General features: G+C 51.9%; 1 protein-coding gene across 1 annotated transcript in view; it reads left to right on the forward strand.

Annotated features, from left to right (window-relative positions):
• The window catches only part of diaph2 (diaphanous-related formin 2), a 251640-nt gene that overhangs the window by 174365 nt on the left and 61338 nt on the right, over positions 1–15937 (forward strand). The window contains 1 exon segment of the mRNA XM_049027740.1: positions 11021–11196. Within this exon segment, the coding sequence (XP_048883697.1) occupies positions 11021–11196 (176 nt within the window).

Genomic DNA, 15937 nt, shown 5'->3' on the forward strand with positions numbered 1-15937 from the left:
ACTTCCTACATACTTCGATGGGGGCGAGGGAGAGTCGACTGGCCTTGAACTTATATGGTGAGAAATACAGGTCTCTCTCATTAATGGAGTTTTTTTTTTTGAGGGGGGGGGGGCTTGCATGTGACCCGTCGCTGGTGGGCAGTAATGGCCGCCTGCTCTGGCAGAGTCAGCAAGAACAAACCTCTGGGCGTTTTAAAGTTCATTTATTACACACCCAGCTGCACGCAGTCAGGCACAGCCGGCAGACCTTGCCTAATCTGAGGACGGCGCCCCCTACAGGCCGCTTGGTTGAAGCGGTTCAGGGCACGTTATCGGATGTGGCCTCGCCGCAGCCGAGCTTCTGTAGCCTGCGGAGATTTAATGGAAATAAAGATTATATAGATACGATCTTCAATTTATTACACGGCGTAATAAAATGAGCGGCTCTTCACAGCTGGCGCGCGCTGTGACTCGGGGAGGGGACATGCTCGCATGTGCAGCGATGTCCGCGGTTCCAAAGGCCCCTCCCGGTGCTTTCGCATTTCGGGATGCGCCACTGTGATTCTTGTGCAGCTCAGGGCTGACGACTGCCTCTGCTCTCAAGCTGCCTGTGACCTGCTCCCTCATTCGACGCTGATTCTGATCATTTGACCAACTTAAGGTCCGGCTCCGGTGTCGGAGATCCGCGTTTTTTTCCCGTGAGTTTGCTTTTACCTTCTTAGGGAATATGGTCAAGATATTTATGGTCACTGCTGCCATGTCGACGTTCCGGGTCTTTTCATTCTCCTCTGTCCAGAGCGGCCGTCAGTCCCGGGCGAGGTCAGCCCACTTTGTGGCTCTTGCTGAATGACCTTGTGACCTCATTCCGGCCACTTTGACTCCTCCCCCCGAAGCCTTGCGAAGGTGACAGAGGCACTGATATGCTCAGCATAGGGGTACGAGGTCTCTCCCACCTCCCCTGGCCACTGTCATAATGCCAGATGAAAGCGATTCCCCTTCCCACTAGCGCTTTCTCCCCCCCCATGAAGAAGGCTGACGGAACCCTGGTGCTGTCGTCCTTGAAGCCCCGTCTCCCATAAATTACCCCCCACCCTGTTGCTTCCTGTCAGTGCGGCAGCGGCAGTGTGAGGTATTCCAGCACCTCCCCGCGCTCCCAGGGGGGGGGTTCCGCGACCCGATAATGAGTGACACCTCTGTCGCATGCCGGTTCAGCTTGTACTAACAGCCAATCAAGGGGAACGCGGCTGCCTGCCATCGCCGATGAATAGATCATCTTCCTTTCAAACCTGCCATTAATCACTCCCAGCCGGCGCCGCTGCTTCCCAGATGGGGGGCGGGGATGGGAACGGGGGGGACGGAGGGGGTTTCTGGGCTCTGAAAAAGATTCATAAATGCACTAGGGGGTACATGTTACTTCACCCCCTGACTGGAGGATGTGTTTTATAAACATGCTGTTTGTTTGTGTCCCTTTGCTAAGCATCTAAGCAATAACCCCCACCCCCCCTCATAAAGCAGCCCCCTCCCTTCTCGTTTGTCATTCCGGTGGTATCTCGGTCAGAGTGAGCCGGCATTGTGGCATTCCGGTAGCCTCCGTCCGTCCGGCCGTAACGTCGGGCACCATCTCTCACAGCACTGTCAGATGGGGGGGGTGGTGAGCATGGGTGAGCCAGATCTCCAGGAAGCAGTACCTGCATAGGAGTGCCGGGAAACTCAATGCCAGACCACTGCTTCGGGGTGGGGGGCTTTCAGGTTGCCCGACACTTGTGGGCATGCTGGAAATGAGTCAAGGGGCTACAGCACTCATCTAGACGGGCCCAGTTCGAATGGACCCCACCCTGCCAGTGACGCCGACCCCAATCGTGTCACCAGGGCAACGTCCCTAATGGTTAGGGTCTGACTCGGGGAAATCCACCAGGAACAAAGGCAGTTTGACGGGTGCTGAAGGGCTCTTCTTCACAAAGCCCCATTGATTACTTATTTGGGAAATTCCCGTGTGCTCTCACCCCCACCCCACCCCCATTATGGAGCACTGTGTCACTGTGTCACATCTTTTAATCCCAGCAATGGAACGGGAGGACGAACCTGCGACACGCCGTGACCGCATGCCCTCCTCCACAGCGCCGCTTATTTCGAGAGCAGCGGGGCCCCGGTCTCAGCGATTCGCTGCCTGTGGGCCTCCGTGCTCATGACGACGCTGGGGGAGGAAAAAACCCCTAAATGCCGCAGACAAACATAAGCACAGAGGAAGACGGCGGCATCCTGACAGCTGTATCGCAGAAAAACATACCGCGCTGAAAACAGCCAGAGTACAAAGCCAGTGCTGAGACAGTTTGACTGAGTGGTCTTGACAGTGTCCTACAGCCAGTACACTGTTATTCTGGACTGTTCTCGTTCCTTTAGAGAGACATACTGGATTTGATAGCAAGACATGAAGGCGTCTTTCGCAACTAGAACAGCCGTTTTCAGGCGCCACACCTCATTTCTGGTGAAATGAAACTTGCTGTAGTTAAGATGTAGTTAATATGTAACACTGCGTCAAAGTTAATGTCCCTGATCGACCTCAGCCACGTTCCGCAGGTGACCGGCGTGACGGTAAAAAAGCCCGACAGGCTACACGCCAACGTGTCCGTGAGGGGGGGGGACCGTATGCCCCCATCCTCCCGCTCCTGCCTTTATCTTGCAGAGGGCGCTGTTGAGCTGCGAATGACGAGGGCGGGAAGGGGGTACCCTGTTGCCTCGCAGGTGCCTCTCCACATCAGACAGGCAGGCAGACAGACAGGCAGGCAGGCAGACAGACACCTCTTTAAATATAGAAAAATGGGCCAGACTCCCGGCCGAGAGCAACAGCTGTCAGAGTTTTGATTGAGATCGAGGCAGAGGGAGGAATTTGGGGGTAAGCAGAAATGAGAGGCAGCGCACAGCATCTCCACCTTCTCGGGGAAGATGATTACCATGGAAACCAAACAGCCGAGAGACTGCGAGCCGTCGGCGGGCCTCTCTGACGCCGGTCTTTACGGCCAATTAAACGCGGCCGTCGTCTTTAAGGCTCCTTCTTGAATCTTGCCTGCTGGTTAGCGGGGTGCTATGACTCCAGCGGTCGATGGGCTGTGCCGTCAGCCTTGCCTGGTATAAAAACACGGCTCCCGCCCAGCCTAGTACCTGTCGGCAGTTACCGCTGCCTCCTTTTTGTTCCGGGGAGTCTGGGTATGCTTTCTGGATAAAGGTCACGACCCGCTGAGCTTTCCGGACGTAATATGTCAGGCTGGTTATTCCGTTGCCCAACGGACAATAATCTGTAAGCGTTCTAGGTTTTATTTACATGCATTTCCTACTAAAGCAGATGAAAGTAAAAAAATATATAACAGACACAGACCGCAGAACCGCAATCTGAACACGTCCAGAGTTTCATTTTGTCCCTGAGTGAATGTGGAGATGCGAGGCCCCGGGTCCCATTAACACATGAGTTTGCTTCTGTCCCCCACCCCCCCCCCCCCACCCCCCCTAACACTCTACCCCCCCAACCGCTATCTCGCAGCCTTCGCTGTAATGGAAACCCGTCTCGGATAAACTGGAGATATTGCAGCCGTCCCTCCAGCCTGTCAGCGCGATATAGGGCTTGGATACTTTCGTTCCTTGAGATTATTATCTTCTGTCTTCTTTGTCCGTCGTTCTTATTGTTTAGTTTCTCTTCTCTGGCTGTTAACACGCCGCAGTGATTCTGATTGATTTCCATAAAAACCCTCCGCGTTGGCGAGACGAGAGAAACGTCGGCTTGTCTGAAAAATCCCCCCGGATTTACGCACTACAGCTGACCTCAAATGCAGCGGGATGGTGAAATGTAGCAATGTCCCTTATAGTCAGAGAGTGCAGAGATGTAGGAGATGACAGGGTTAATGTCATCTCCTATAATGAACTTCCTCACTGATAATCAATGCAGGCCTTTCCAGTGTATGGTGGAAGCTTCCGGAATTGTTGATCATCCTAAAATATCCTACAGACCGGATGAGTATTGCCCGACGATGCAGCGCAGTCTATATAATCACAGCAAATGACCTATATATGCCTCCGATTTATCATAAAATGGATTAGGGACTCGTCGTCAATTTGGTAACACACTGAGTGGATCTGGCCCGATTTCTGAAGGCGTATGCTGTGATGTCCTCAATCCTGCTGCCTGCAGTCTGTCGGAAATGTCTGTTGAGGGTGGGGTTGGGGGTTGGGGTCCGCAGGTGACTGGGGGGGTGGATGAGGTCCAGAGAGAAAGAGATGGGCGAGCGGGGGCCTGGTGGCAGGTGAGCGAGGCGTACGGCCCTCCATCCCTGTGTAGTGCTCTTTGTAAATGTGCTTCGTAGGTGATGAATTTAATGAAGCCGGTGAGCTGCTCTCGCTTTATTGTCTGAGGGACTCTTCGTAACACTGACAGCATGCTTTGCAGATAAGGTTACAAGTGATTAGTCTGAAACGACACGTTCGGCGTCCCCATGCCCTCCCCCACATCGTTCACGCCTCTGCGGCGGCGCCCTCCCGCTCTGTGTGGACGACAAGGGGATATTTGTTTCCTTCGGTCAGTTAATTACAAGCCCCCTCGGATTCGCCCCTCATTTCATCAGAATTATTAAGGCCGCCTTAATAGCTCCTTTCAAACTGCCGAATAAAGACCTGAATGTAAATTACGGAGTTTTACAAATTAGACAAATGCGCACTTTAAACCAAGTTAAAACTCTTTTTATTAGCTTATTACGTAAATAATTATGATTAATTAGGACAAATCTTTCAGGGGATGGATTAGGATATCGTGGGGTTTTTCCTGTTTCGCGATGCATTAGTGAAGTACTGCACTGGCTGAAATCTCTCGCTAGCGAGTACATCCTGAGTGCACCCTCAGGTCACATGTAAGCTCCGCCCTCCTCCTGCCCCTTTCCTACATTTAATCACTCACCTTCCTGAATGCAGAAGCCCTTATAAGTGTGAGGGGGGGCATGTCGGTGGTGAAGAGATCGCCCCAATTCCTGCCTACTGCTCCAGCACTGAACATGAGTTCTGCCATGGCCCAGGCTCGAAGGAGAAGGGTCCTTAGTGGCCAGCGAGGGGTCATGTGACAGGAAACTCCCAGTCAGCCATCTTTAAATAAAAAAAAAGAAAACACTGCTGTAGAAGACATCACACTGTCTGCTTAGTGGCTGATCCTCCCTCCCCGATACCAAACTTCCCGGACGGCTTCACCTGCCCGTTGCCCGACTTTTAAAGGACATGGAGGTTCGGCAAAAGTTACATCGGTCCGATTTCCTACCACAGAAGTGCTGTATTGGGGAGCTTGTCTGTGCTGCTCTCGTTTCGTCTGCCAGCTGCCCCATCCTGCCTCTTGCTTATTTGCATTTGATGTTCTTTGCCTCCTGGATTCGCCTGTTTACCCGTCGCTTCGCCCCCACGCCCCTCGTTTGTTCGGTGCTCGTCTGCCATCTTGAATGCGTAATTGTCACGAAACATGGGCCCAGGACCTTGTGGGGGCGCCGCCGAATCAAGGAGTGGCTCACAACGGTCTGCCGTTATCGCCCGTGCCGCACCGTTTATGGGTAAGGAGGGGCGGTTTATCCCTGCCCTCCTCCCATGGCAAATACCTGGCAGTAACGGTGTCACAGATGGGAAGGGATGCAGCCGGGCCGGTCCTAGTGCCGGTGCGCCGTGCGTCGCATGTGCCGTGGTATTGGTGACACGACCAATGATGCATTACGAGCTAAGAGCTGTAACCGTCCCGTCCGCAAACTCCTCCAGCATAGAATTGCCAGGATCCTGACCAGTACTCTGCGTTATTTCCCGGTATAAAGGCGGTTTGTTCAGCTGACCGTGCAGGAAGCATGAAATACTATTATTTATTAATCTAATATGTTCGTTATGCCACCTTATCTGTGTCTGGCTTCTGGTATTTGTAAATACAGCCTGTGAACAGGTGACACAGGACACCCAGTGCTGCCCCCTTCTGGCCGCTCTGTAGCACGTCTCACACTAATTCATCTCAGGCTAGGTCAAGAAACCCCTCTGATTTTTCATTCGTAAACGTTGATGTATTTGCCGAATGCCCTTCTGTTCGAGGCTGCAGGAATTCCGGTTCTACTGGAAAGTGGGGAGAATCACAGGAAGTGCATGAGGGCAAACACGCGGGTCCGGCTAACTTTACTCTGTGTGAGGAGGTGGGGTGGAGCACAGGGGGAGCGCTGTGATGAAGGAGCCAGACTGAATAAAACAAAAATTATGCCTGGGGGAGTAAACAAGGTTTGTGCGTAATTGTGAGTGTCAAGTAAATAGCGATAAAGGCCCTTGTGTTTAATTTCTGTTTGGTTCAGCCTGCATCCTCATACATTTTCCATTTTATTTTATTTTATTTTTATATACAATATGTTGGCATGTCCGTAAAAATTAGGTCAGAACTGCAAACACATCCCACACTGTCATTAATGGGACCTTAGTGCTTGGTAAATGATTGAGATTTATTTTCATCAAGTCGGATTGAAACAACTTGTTTCACCTTGATGGGTCGTTCTTTATGTGAATATATTATCCTTAAGGTTTTGATTGATAAATCCTAAAAAATGTGGTGAATTATGTTGCCGGCTTTAATTACATCGTTTTTCTAATTACAGTGTTTTTCCAAGAAGGGTATTTTTAGAAAAACACAAAAAATCAAATGGAGTGAAAGTAAATGGATTTATTTTATATATATATTTTTTCCCCATCTGATTAGCACATCGTTGATGGTGAATTATAATTACAGCCCAATACTGTTTATAGTCAGGATTTATTCATTTTCTCTCCACATTCTGATTGAAATTAATTGAATTGCACACAAACTATTTGCTGTTTGTTCTCTGTTTTCAACTGATAATACTATTTTTAAACAGCGGGTGAGGAGTGTTTGTTAATTCACCACCGTATTTCTATTGAATGTGACTTTTTTGTGACAAAACAGAGAACTTTCATTTATTTTTTCGACACACTTTTTCTTGTGCTCCTGTTGCTTGCATGTACGACGAATGGAATTGCAAGTCAGTCATCTAAAGAGAGGAGGTGATCGGTCGGCCGGCTGCCCAGCACATTACATTTGCATATTTGTTTTTTTTTTTTTTGCATTCAAATGCATTTTTTGCATGTGTGCTCATGTAAATGCCTTCATTTGTTAAGCAGCCGCTCACTTGAAGTATCTCAGTCATCTCATCTTTCGTTTTGGTGTCACAGCTGGTGAAAACCGATGAATATGCTGAATGGACTGGGTCATTTGAGCTGGGCCGATCAGACCTAGCAGTTTGGGCATGGTCAGAAAGACCAGGGCTTGCAATGGTGTCGGCTGGCGACCAGGCCTGCCGTTGCTGTCGCCTGGCGACCAGGCCTGCCGTTGCTGTCGCCTGGCGACCAGGCCTGCCGTTGCTGTCGCCTGGCGACCAGGCCTGCCGTTGCTGTCGCCTGGCATCCAGACTGTTGCTATCCACAGGAATGAATGGGTTGTCCTCCGTGAATCCCCTCGTTTTCCAGTTGATCGAGGGTGCATTGGCCAAAGCCGGGACTTAATCTCTCGCTCGTTATGTGCTGCTAAACTAGGACTTACTGTAATTAACTGTCCCAAAACCTGAGATCCCTATAGCTCAGAAGCAGAAGCTTTCTGGGCACAAAATCTGTCCCCAAAAGACAGTTCAGCATAGCCACATACAGCGAGTACAATTTAAAAAAAGGAATCTGTTTATATAGCTGTTGTCCAAAAGCATATCTCCGAAAAACAATCCTATTCATACCTCTATGTCCCGGCTCTCCAGACCCCGTGTGCAGAGACGTGCGCCTAACACACGCAAAGAATCACTGCTACACGTGACGCGTTACACGCCAGCCCGTGAACTGCAGCCCGTACAGCAGGAGGAGTGTCGCAGGCGACCTGCCGATTGAAACTCTTCAGTTGGGGACATGAGCGTATAAGCCGATAGACGACCGGAATCACTGCAGCGCTGGAAATTTCTCCATTTCCGAACCATATAAAACTGACTGTCAGCTTGATTTAAGCCCAAAGGCGCAATGAAGCACAGCAATAAACGATATGTTTTCTGTTTCCCGAAACTTTTTTGGTGTCTGAATGTCAAAGTATTTTTTATGTTTATATTTTCCGGTTTTCCCACCGAATAAAATACTTTACTTAGACGAGAGAGAAGGAGCTTAGATAATTATTTTGAAATATGGCAGGTAAGAAATTCTCATTTCTGTTCCCTGTTTTTTTATCTGTGGAGGATACTTTTGTTTTTACTTTATTGATCGTGCATCGATCTTACAATCCAGTGCCCTCCAGTCTCAGATTCTTTGTAAAGGCTGCTATACATTTTGATGACAAACTGTATATTTTTCATGTATTGATACAATCATTTTTTTTTAACATGGGCAGCCGGTTCAGGGGGGGAGAGGGGAGGGGGTCAGGAAGCTGGAGGTATCTGCCTCAACATGAAAGTGAAATATATGAGGCCCCAGTCAGGGTGACGCCGGTGCTCACGGGGATGTTTCTGTAAGTGTTGACTCCCCATTCACCAACAGGGCGTCCATTCTCTGGCATCCTGGGTAAATTCCTACATTGGTTGGGCTCGTCCTTGACGTTTGAGTGCCCGGTGACGTTCCGGAGTGGGACTGCGCCTTAGATTCTGTTGGTCGGTGTCTGTAACATGCCGCGGGCCTTAGCGATTAGACTTTCTGGAGCCTGACCTTGTTTCACAGCCGATTATAAGAATGGGGCGGTGTGGATTCCGGCTCCTTCCGCCAAACGGTGGTCATTTGTTGGAGACGGCCACGGCGAGCCAAACTGCGCGCGAGCTAATGAACCTCCCCTAATGACGGCCACCGCCGCCCATATCGCCCGCTTTTTTCCTTTCCTATTTCCCCCCCCCCCCCCCCCCCCCCCCCCCTTTCTGTGCGTGATGAAGTCTTAATTCATCAAACACCTAGGCAAGGCTCTGAATCATGCAAACACTTCTTAATTATGTCATGTAAAATAAATGTGGCTGGGGGAGAGAGAAGGTTATTACTATAAATCTGAACCCTAATTTGGTAACCGCCTGCCCCGCAGGATCCCACGGCCCCCACATACGAATACCACACACACGCAGACATGCAGATGAGCACACGCGTGTGCTGTGTGAGTGTGTGTGCGCGCGCTGTGCGGAGACCTGCTACGGGAGTGGAGGTTCTGGAAGGTTCTGCCTGTCCTCTCTGACCGCGTTCCTCCGTGCTCCCGTCTTAAACTCAGCCCACCGTGAGATGTCGCCAGTCATGTTCCAATAAATCCCCCCCCTCCCAGCTCCACAGCCCTTCTCGGCGGGGACATATCGACATCCCCCTCAGCCGTAAATTTAAATTAAACGCGGCTCCGCTGCACTAGCAGCTGAGTGCAGCATAGCCGTCTTCCCGCTAACACCTGCCACCTTGATTCCGTGTCACGAGCCCGTTCGTTTTTATGATCTTTGTCTCACATACATAAAAATATTGCACCGGTTTGTTCTGGAAGGAAACCAAGCCGAGTTCTACAGCCTGGCCTCCAGCCCGCTGTCTTTAAGGAGGACCGGTTCATTAGCATTAGCATTAGCATGACTGTCCTCATTTGAGATTATTACAGCCATCAGCACCATTGAATGCATCTTTCTTCCCTCCCTGCAACCAGGCTGCCATTAAGGTGGAGATTGTACCCCTTTGTCCTTGTTAGAGGAAGGTCAATAAGGCCCTCCACGCTTTAGCCATGCGCTTGAGCCAGCAGGTGACTGCTGTGCGCCGTTAAATTGCGCGAGCGGCCCCCTCACCGACAGGAGTCATTAGTTTAATTTGCCTCATCCTGGAAATCCAAGCATGGAGAGGAAAGATGGACAGGGGCAGGATATGCTCTTCCTGTGCACCCACTCTCCTCCTGCTGCTGACGTGTGATTTTTTGACATATTTGCCAGGTAGCTATCGACAGCGGGAAACGAAGAGGCTCTTTTGCTTGGAAATCCTCATGCCCTTAATATGGTTAGAATGCATCTCCATTGTGCCGCTGCGTTCGGCTGCCCCTGTTAGAGGACCTGCAGATGGCTCCAGCCGCGTTGTAATTAGCGAAGTGAAGTCAGTCTCTAGCAGAACAGCCGTAATTGGCTAAGGAAGCGAGCGGATAAGCCAGTAGATTTGGGGTTAGCTGTCCGTTTGCAGGACAGTGTTCGCTTCAGGCCATGCAGAAGGCTGAGTTTGGACCTGCCGGTGTTCTGCTGAAGCCCGGCAGTTAGAGCACAGCCTGTCGCTGGGTTTGGGCTCTGTGGGCTCTGTCCGGTACCCGCTGGTAACATTTCAGGTTTGTGTCCTGAGCAGAGTCGCGCCGGCTCTCTTGCATGCGCTCTGAAGGTACATCCCCTGTAAGCTGCATCACAGGTGGTGACGACACCCCCCCCCCCCCCCAGCTACCCCCCGGCGCTAAAGGAGCACCCTGTCCTCATCGCCACACTCTGCTCCAGAAAGACTTTATATCCTCCTTGATCCCGGGAAGGGAAGCTCTGGTTCAACCCCCCCCCTCCCCCCCGCATCTACCAACCCCCCCTTCCCCACAGTCCTACCCCAGGCACCTGTTTCCTGGGTTTGTGAGGCTTGCGAGGGTGGGGACACTGTCTATATTATAGTTCCACTGCTGGGGTGGGGGGTGGGATGGAGCATGCCTGGACACCCTTTAAAAGCAGTGTGGGGACCGTGTCTGCCTCCCTCCCTGCCTTCCTGTCACGCTCAGAGAGGGGTGGGTCACATGGTTAAGGGGCACGGCCGGTGGCACCTCGCTCCTGGGCTTTAGGTGCCATGTTACACCGAGCTTGCGGGTCTTACGCTGCAGATGTCGTACGGTTTGGGTGGAGTGAGGTTTGAACATGCTGTCTATGGGCTCTGGGGGTGGCAGAGTCAGAGCACCTTCGCGGAGCGCTGTGATTGGACAGCCTGTAGAGAGAGGAGTCTGACGGCCTTATGCTCACATAGGCCAGTCTCTCTGGTCATTTATGCAGTAGTAATACCGTAGGTCCTGTTGGGCCGGTTTCATCCTGTGATTCTTCTCTGCCTTCCCCCAACAGTTTCGGCGCAGACCCTGAAGGCGAGTCTGGACACCATGGAACGTCACATCGAGCGTCTGGAGAACGACATCAAGAACTTCCCCAAGACAGAAGATGCCCAGGATAAGTTTGTGCAGAAGATGACCATATCCTTTATGTGAATGGTGCTCTGCAGACCTGTCTGGGTCAATTTCATCCAGACAAAAAGGTCTCCTCTTTTCCCAGCAGCCCCGCTATGTCCGCACGGTCAGTCAGGAATTTCCGTCTGGAGAACGCTCCCTGCTGGAGCCCACCACTCCTCCTCCCCCTCCCTCAGACTGCCCCGTGGAAGTTACTGGTTCTGCTCGCGGTCCTGGCAGGCTGACGGGCCGTAGCGCAGCGACGCGGCGTGCTTGCAGCGGGTTGAGAACAGCGCTGTCTCGTGTGTTGGGTCTCGCTGATTAATGCGCCTTTTTTTTGTATGTCGGCCAAAAGTGCTATTTTTTCTGGAAGCTCCACAGTCATTATTAACCGAACATAAGAGCTATTAATTGCCGTGTAGCCTCTGTGGTCATTTATTGAGTTAAGGAAACACTCCATATGTTCGTTGCTCTCACGTAGGCCTCAGTTCAAGCCGATAGTCCTGTTTTTGTTTGTTTACTCCTACTTAAGATTTATTGACGGAATTTTTTTGGCCGTGGGTGCCAAAAGAATAATGGGTTAGGAGCGGATTAGGCGTCTGCTCCGAATGGCACACCACACTTCTGTTTGCGGAAGGCCTCGTTTGTGTTGGTATCACTTCTTCATAGGCACCTGCGCCCCCCCCCATTCCCCCCTCCCCCCGTCCTGATGGTGATGGTGATAGGCAGAGGAATCACAGTCACTAATCAGGAAGGGGATGTGCTATAGGGGGGTGGGTGGGCATATTCTACTCCATGGACAGTGGGCCAGAACATTGTTCTCTCCCCAAAATGTCCCAAAGTCAGCTCAGTAGTAGGCTGGGTCGATAAGAAACACCGACCTGTGATGGTGGGTATTGAGGGACTTCAGATGGGTGGGGGGAAACACAAAACAGCACCTGTCAAGGTAAATTTCCCTGAGAGATCGACCCCAAGCCATCACGTACACGGACAGCCCGAGGAGGCATGATCTCCTATGTTGAGTGAGTGTTCCCGCGTAGCACTTTCAGACCAACATTGTGGAGGGTGTGGTTTGCGTTCCCCGGGTGGCTATGAGGGACCATGAGAGTGTCAAACGGGGCAGCAGACCAGCACTAAAGCTTCTGCTGAGAAAATTAACAACAATGCAGTCTTAGGTGCTGAAGCCAGGCTGTGTTTGTGATTGGCAATAAAGGCAGTAATGATCAAAATAAGGAAGAGAAGCGTAGCCCGTAGCTGGTGTGAGTGCAGCATCCGCCGCGTATCCTGCCTGCTGTGGACGTCACCATTGACCAGAGCAACGGGCTACGACAGAAAACCGGGTGGGTGGGGGGGGGTGGGGGGGGGTTCGTAAACACTGATGGATGGGCCGTTTTTGCAAGCGCACCCCCTCCAAAATGACGCCGTCAGGAGCTGTCCTTCCTGATCACGTCGCTCGTGAATTAGATCGCGGTACATGTGGCTTAGCAGCCCCCCCCCCCAACATGAGGCAGTTAAATCAAAATATTTGGACCGTGAATGGGTGACCAATGAGTGACGCATTGCCGGTGCTCTGGGCTTAGATGCGGGCTCAGTAAATACTGTGGCCCGCCGAGGCCCTGATCTGGCGCCTGCAGGCCTGCCGAGGAGGTGCCAGATTCCATCAGACTTTGCTTCAGCTGAAATGAAACTGCTTCATTTCTCCTAGCCAATATTGACGTTCCTCCCCCATTACTGTAATTTATGCAAATTACTGGGTGTTTTCTTGTGGGGGGTGGGGTGGGGAGGGGTTGTTTTATTTTATTTAAAGTAATGCGACTCATACAAATGGTTGTAAATGATTCATGAGGCCTAATTCGCAAGAGGGGTTTCGGTAATAACCCCCCCCCCCCCCCCCCCCCAACAACCCCACCACCGCCTCCCCACTGCCGCCTCCTCCCTCCGGCGCCTCTTGACTACATCCCAGCAGCCCTGGGGGAGCAGGCTGTCTGTGGACCGGACCCCGCCAGGGGTGGGCTCCCCTGGGAGGGGAGACGGCCTGCCGTAATGGGCGAGCGATCCTGGTCCTGTTGTCTTCCCTCCGTCACACTCCATGATATATCTCATTCCTCGGATATCTGGCTTAACCTTGCTGGTCCCGGAGGAACCGGCCCAAACCGCCTCCGCATCTCTCACTCTCTCCTTTTACTGACGCCGTTAAAGCAGAATGAGGCCGGTAACTCCATCAGGGCCGGGTCCACCGTACTGACCAACCCGTGTCCGAGACTTGGGCCCGCTTCACCTCCGGGTAGCCTCTTACTTGAACCCGTTGTAACCGATAAATACCGTGAGGTGTCTGCCATAGATCCGCCCTGATATTTAAGACGTATCCCTGCCAGTTCCGGTTTCGCCCAGTCACTGGGCTGGATCCAGGAAGGATCAGGAACTGGGCACATGTTCCATGCCTCGTGGCGGCCTGGAATCGGTAGCGCCGCCGCATCACCTCTGTCTTGTGCTAGAGGGCGCTCCTGAGGGAGCCATCTCACCAAGCAGCATCTGCTGGAGGTCCATCCCTGTAGCGGATCGGTTTTATTCAGGGGTTTATCTGCTGGGGGGGGGGGTCTTCTGTGGTGAGACGATTGGCCAGGGGAGAGCTGTGGCTTTCTGAGAGCCAGCCGCAGACACACGGCCCTCTGGCAGAGCACTGGTTGGAGGGCTGGGGAGGCCCTAGCCACCACAGGACCTCTGCGTCTGTGGTGAGTTTAGTGTAAACACCCCCTCCTCCCCACAACGGCGACCAAAGGGAATAGGGGCGGTCCGGTCCGGACCAGTCTGGCCCTATCTGCCTCCACCCGTCTGTCCCCAGAGCCGCGTCAGTGTCCGTCTTTCTGGGGTTGCCATTGTTCAGGGACAATAGCCAGGTCTAATTTACTGTGTGTCACAGCAAGATTTGAATGGCATTAAGATTTGAATGAGAAGATTAGAATAGGTGTTGATCCAAATAAACCTTGTTAGGAGAGATAACGATTGTAATTATAATAATGATTATGATAAAGGGAAGCAGGAGTGAAAAGCGGGGTGCCTGTCTGCGTGATGGGGCCTCGGCCAATCGCAGCCTTTGTTTACACTGGAAGTAGTACCCTGGGCCGTGTTTTCCACACCGCTCTTTTGCATATGCTAATGTTCCTGATTGCTGGCCTCACTGGCTATATTGACTTGGATGATGATCTGCGTGCCAATGAGCCTTTTTGAATGGCACCCCCTTAATAAAGGCTTAACAAGCCGCCGGGCCTCTGGGAAACACCGTTTCCTATTTGCTGCTGAATTTGTGGTATTTATCTAGAGTTGGCTACTTATAAATGGAGGTGGCTGTTTGCAGTCATTTAAGGCTGATGACTTTGAGTATTTTCAAGGGATCACACCGAGCACGTTTGTCGCGAGCGTGGGAGAAGGAGGGTAGGGTTGAAATGCGGTTTGCTTGCGCCTTTCTGCAGCGACGCAATAGTGCCACAACACATTGAGGGTGGAGGTGCATCTTTAGCTTATGGCTGATTACTGACGTCTCCGATTCCCAGTGTCCCGGGTGGCATCGCGATACGGATGAATACGTGTATTTATGCATAACTGACGCATAGTGGTTTCCGGTAGCTATCCAGTACACCATCCCAGTGTCCATCAGGATCGACATAGAAGCTGGCTGGTACCAACGTGGACGTATAGAATCGGCCGGCACAGAGACGAGGCTCATTTGCAGTTCGGGGTTTTCGGGGTTAGTGTCTCAAGAAGGGGTGAGGAAGAAGAAGATGAGGGTGAAGATTAAACCCCAATGCGAGTGTAACACTGAGGAGAGGTTTTCACAAGCCAGACCGTAAACGGGTCCGAAGAGGGGGAACGGGATCCTTTTGTGGCTTTTTGTTTAAATTGGGCTTTCCGGTGGCGTGAAACCGCATTCATCATACCTCTGTGAAAAACACGAGCACATTAATGACCATCGGTGTGGTGTAAATACCCTTTTACGCGAGCGGCCCTGTAATACACGCCGTAAATATTTGCCGGCGAATTGACCATAAACGATGAGGACCGCAACCGAGGCGGCAGTGATTTGTAAAACAGTGAGCGCTTAACGATCGAACGATGCCGGGTTGCCTTGTCGCGGCCCACTATTGTCTGGTCCTAGCACCATGCATTGACTTTATCACATTCTCTAGCGCCGATAGACGCCAGAATGGCGTTGGGTTTAGCCAGTACTTAGACGATGTGATCGTGCCAACCATGGACATATTGCGCAGGTATACCACCCTGTCTTTTGGGTCCCCATGGCGCTGTCAGGCTCCCGTTTAGCCGCAAGATCAGACCTGCCGTTTCATTGGCCGTGTCGGCAGAGACTGTTTGCCTCTGACCAATCGTGGTGGGTTTCACTCCCGCTGTCCGAATGCTATTTGTGTGAGTGAAGTGGCGAGGGGGGTGGCACGGGGCTATCGGAAGCAAGCCAGCTTTCACAGTAAGACAGACAGAAAGCCAGCATGGGGGCGGAAGGGGGGGGCTCGTTAAAGCGATTTCCTTGACGGACGTGTAACCTGAGCCACTACAAGCTTGCAGTCTGATGCTAATCAACAGGGGGTTACTCATTAATTGACTAAATGAGTCTCATCAATCACACTAAGAGGACAGCAGCGGAGACTCTTGGAGACAACTCAGTCCTGTCACCGCGGGGGCCCAGCGGGGGAGCCAGCGGGAACCGTACGTCGGGGACGGCGACTTGCCGGAAACTTCTGGAAGGAGGAACTTTCC

This window comes from Brienomyrus brachyistius, chromosome 10 (assembly GCF_023856365.1).
Source record: "Brienomyrus brachyistius isolate T26 chromosome 10, BBRACH_0.4, whole genome shotgun sequence".
Classification (NCBI taxonomy): Eukaryota; Metazoa; Chordata; class Actinopteri; order Osteoglossiformes; family Mormyridae; genus Brienomyrus; species Brienomyrus brachyistius.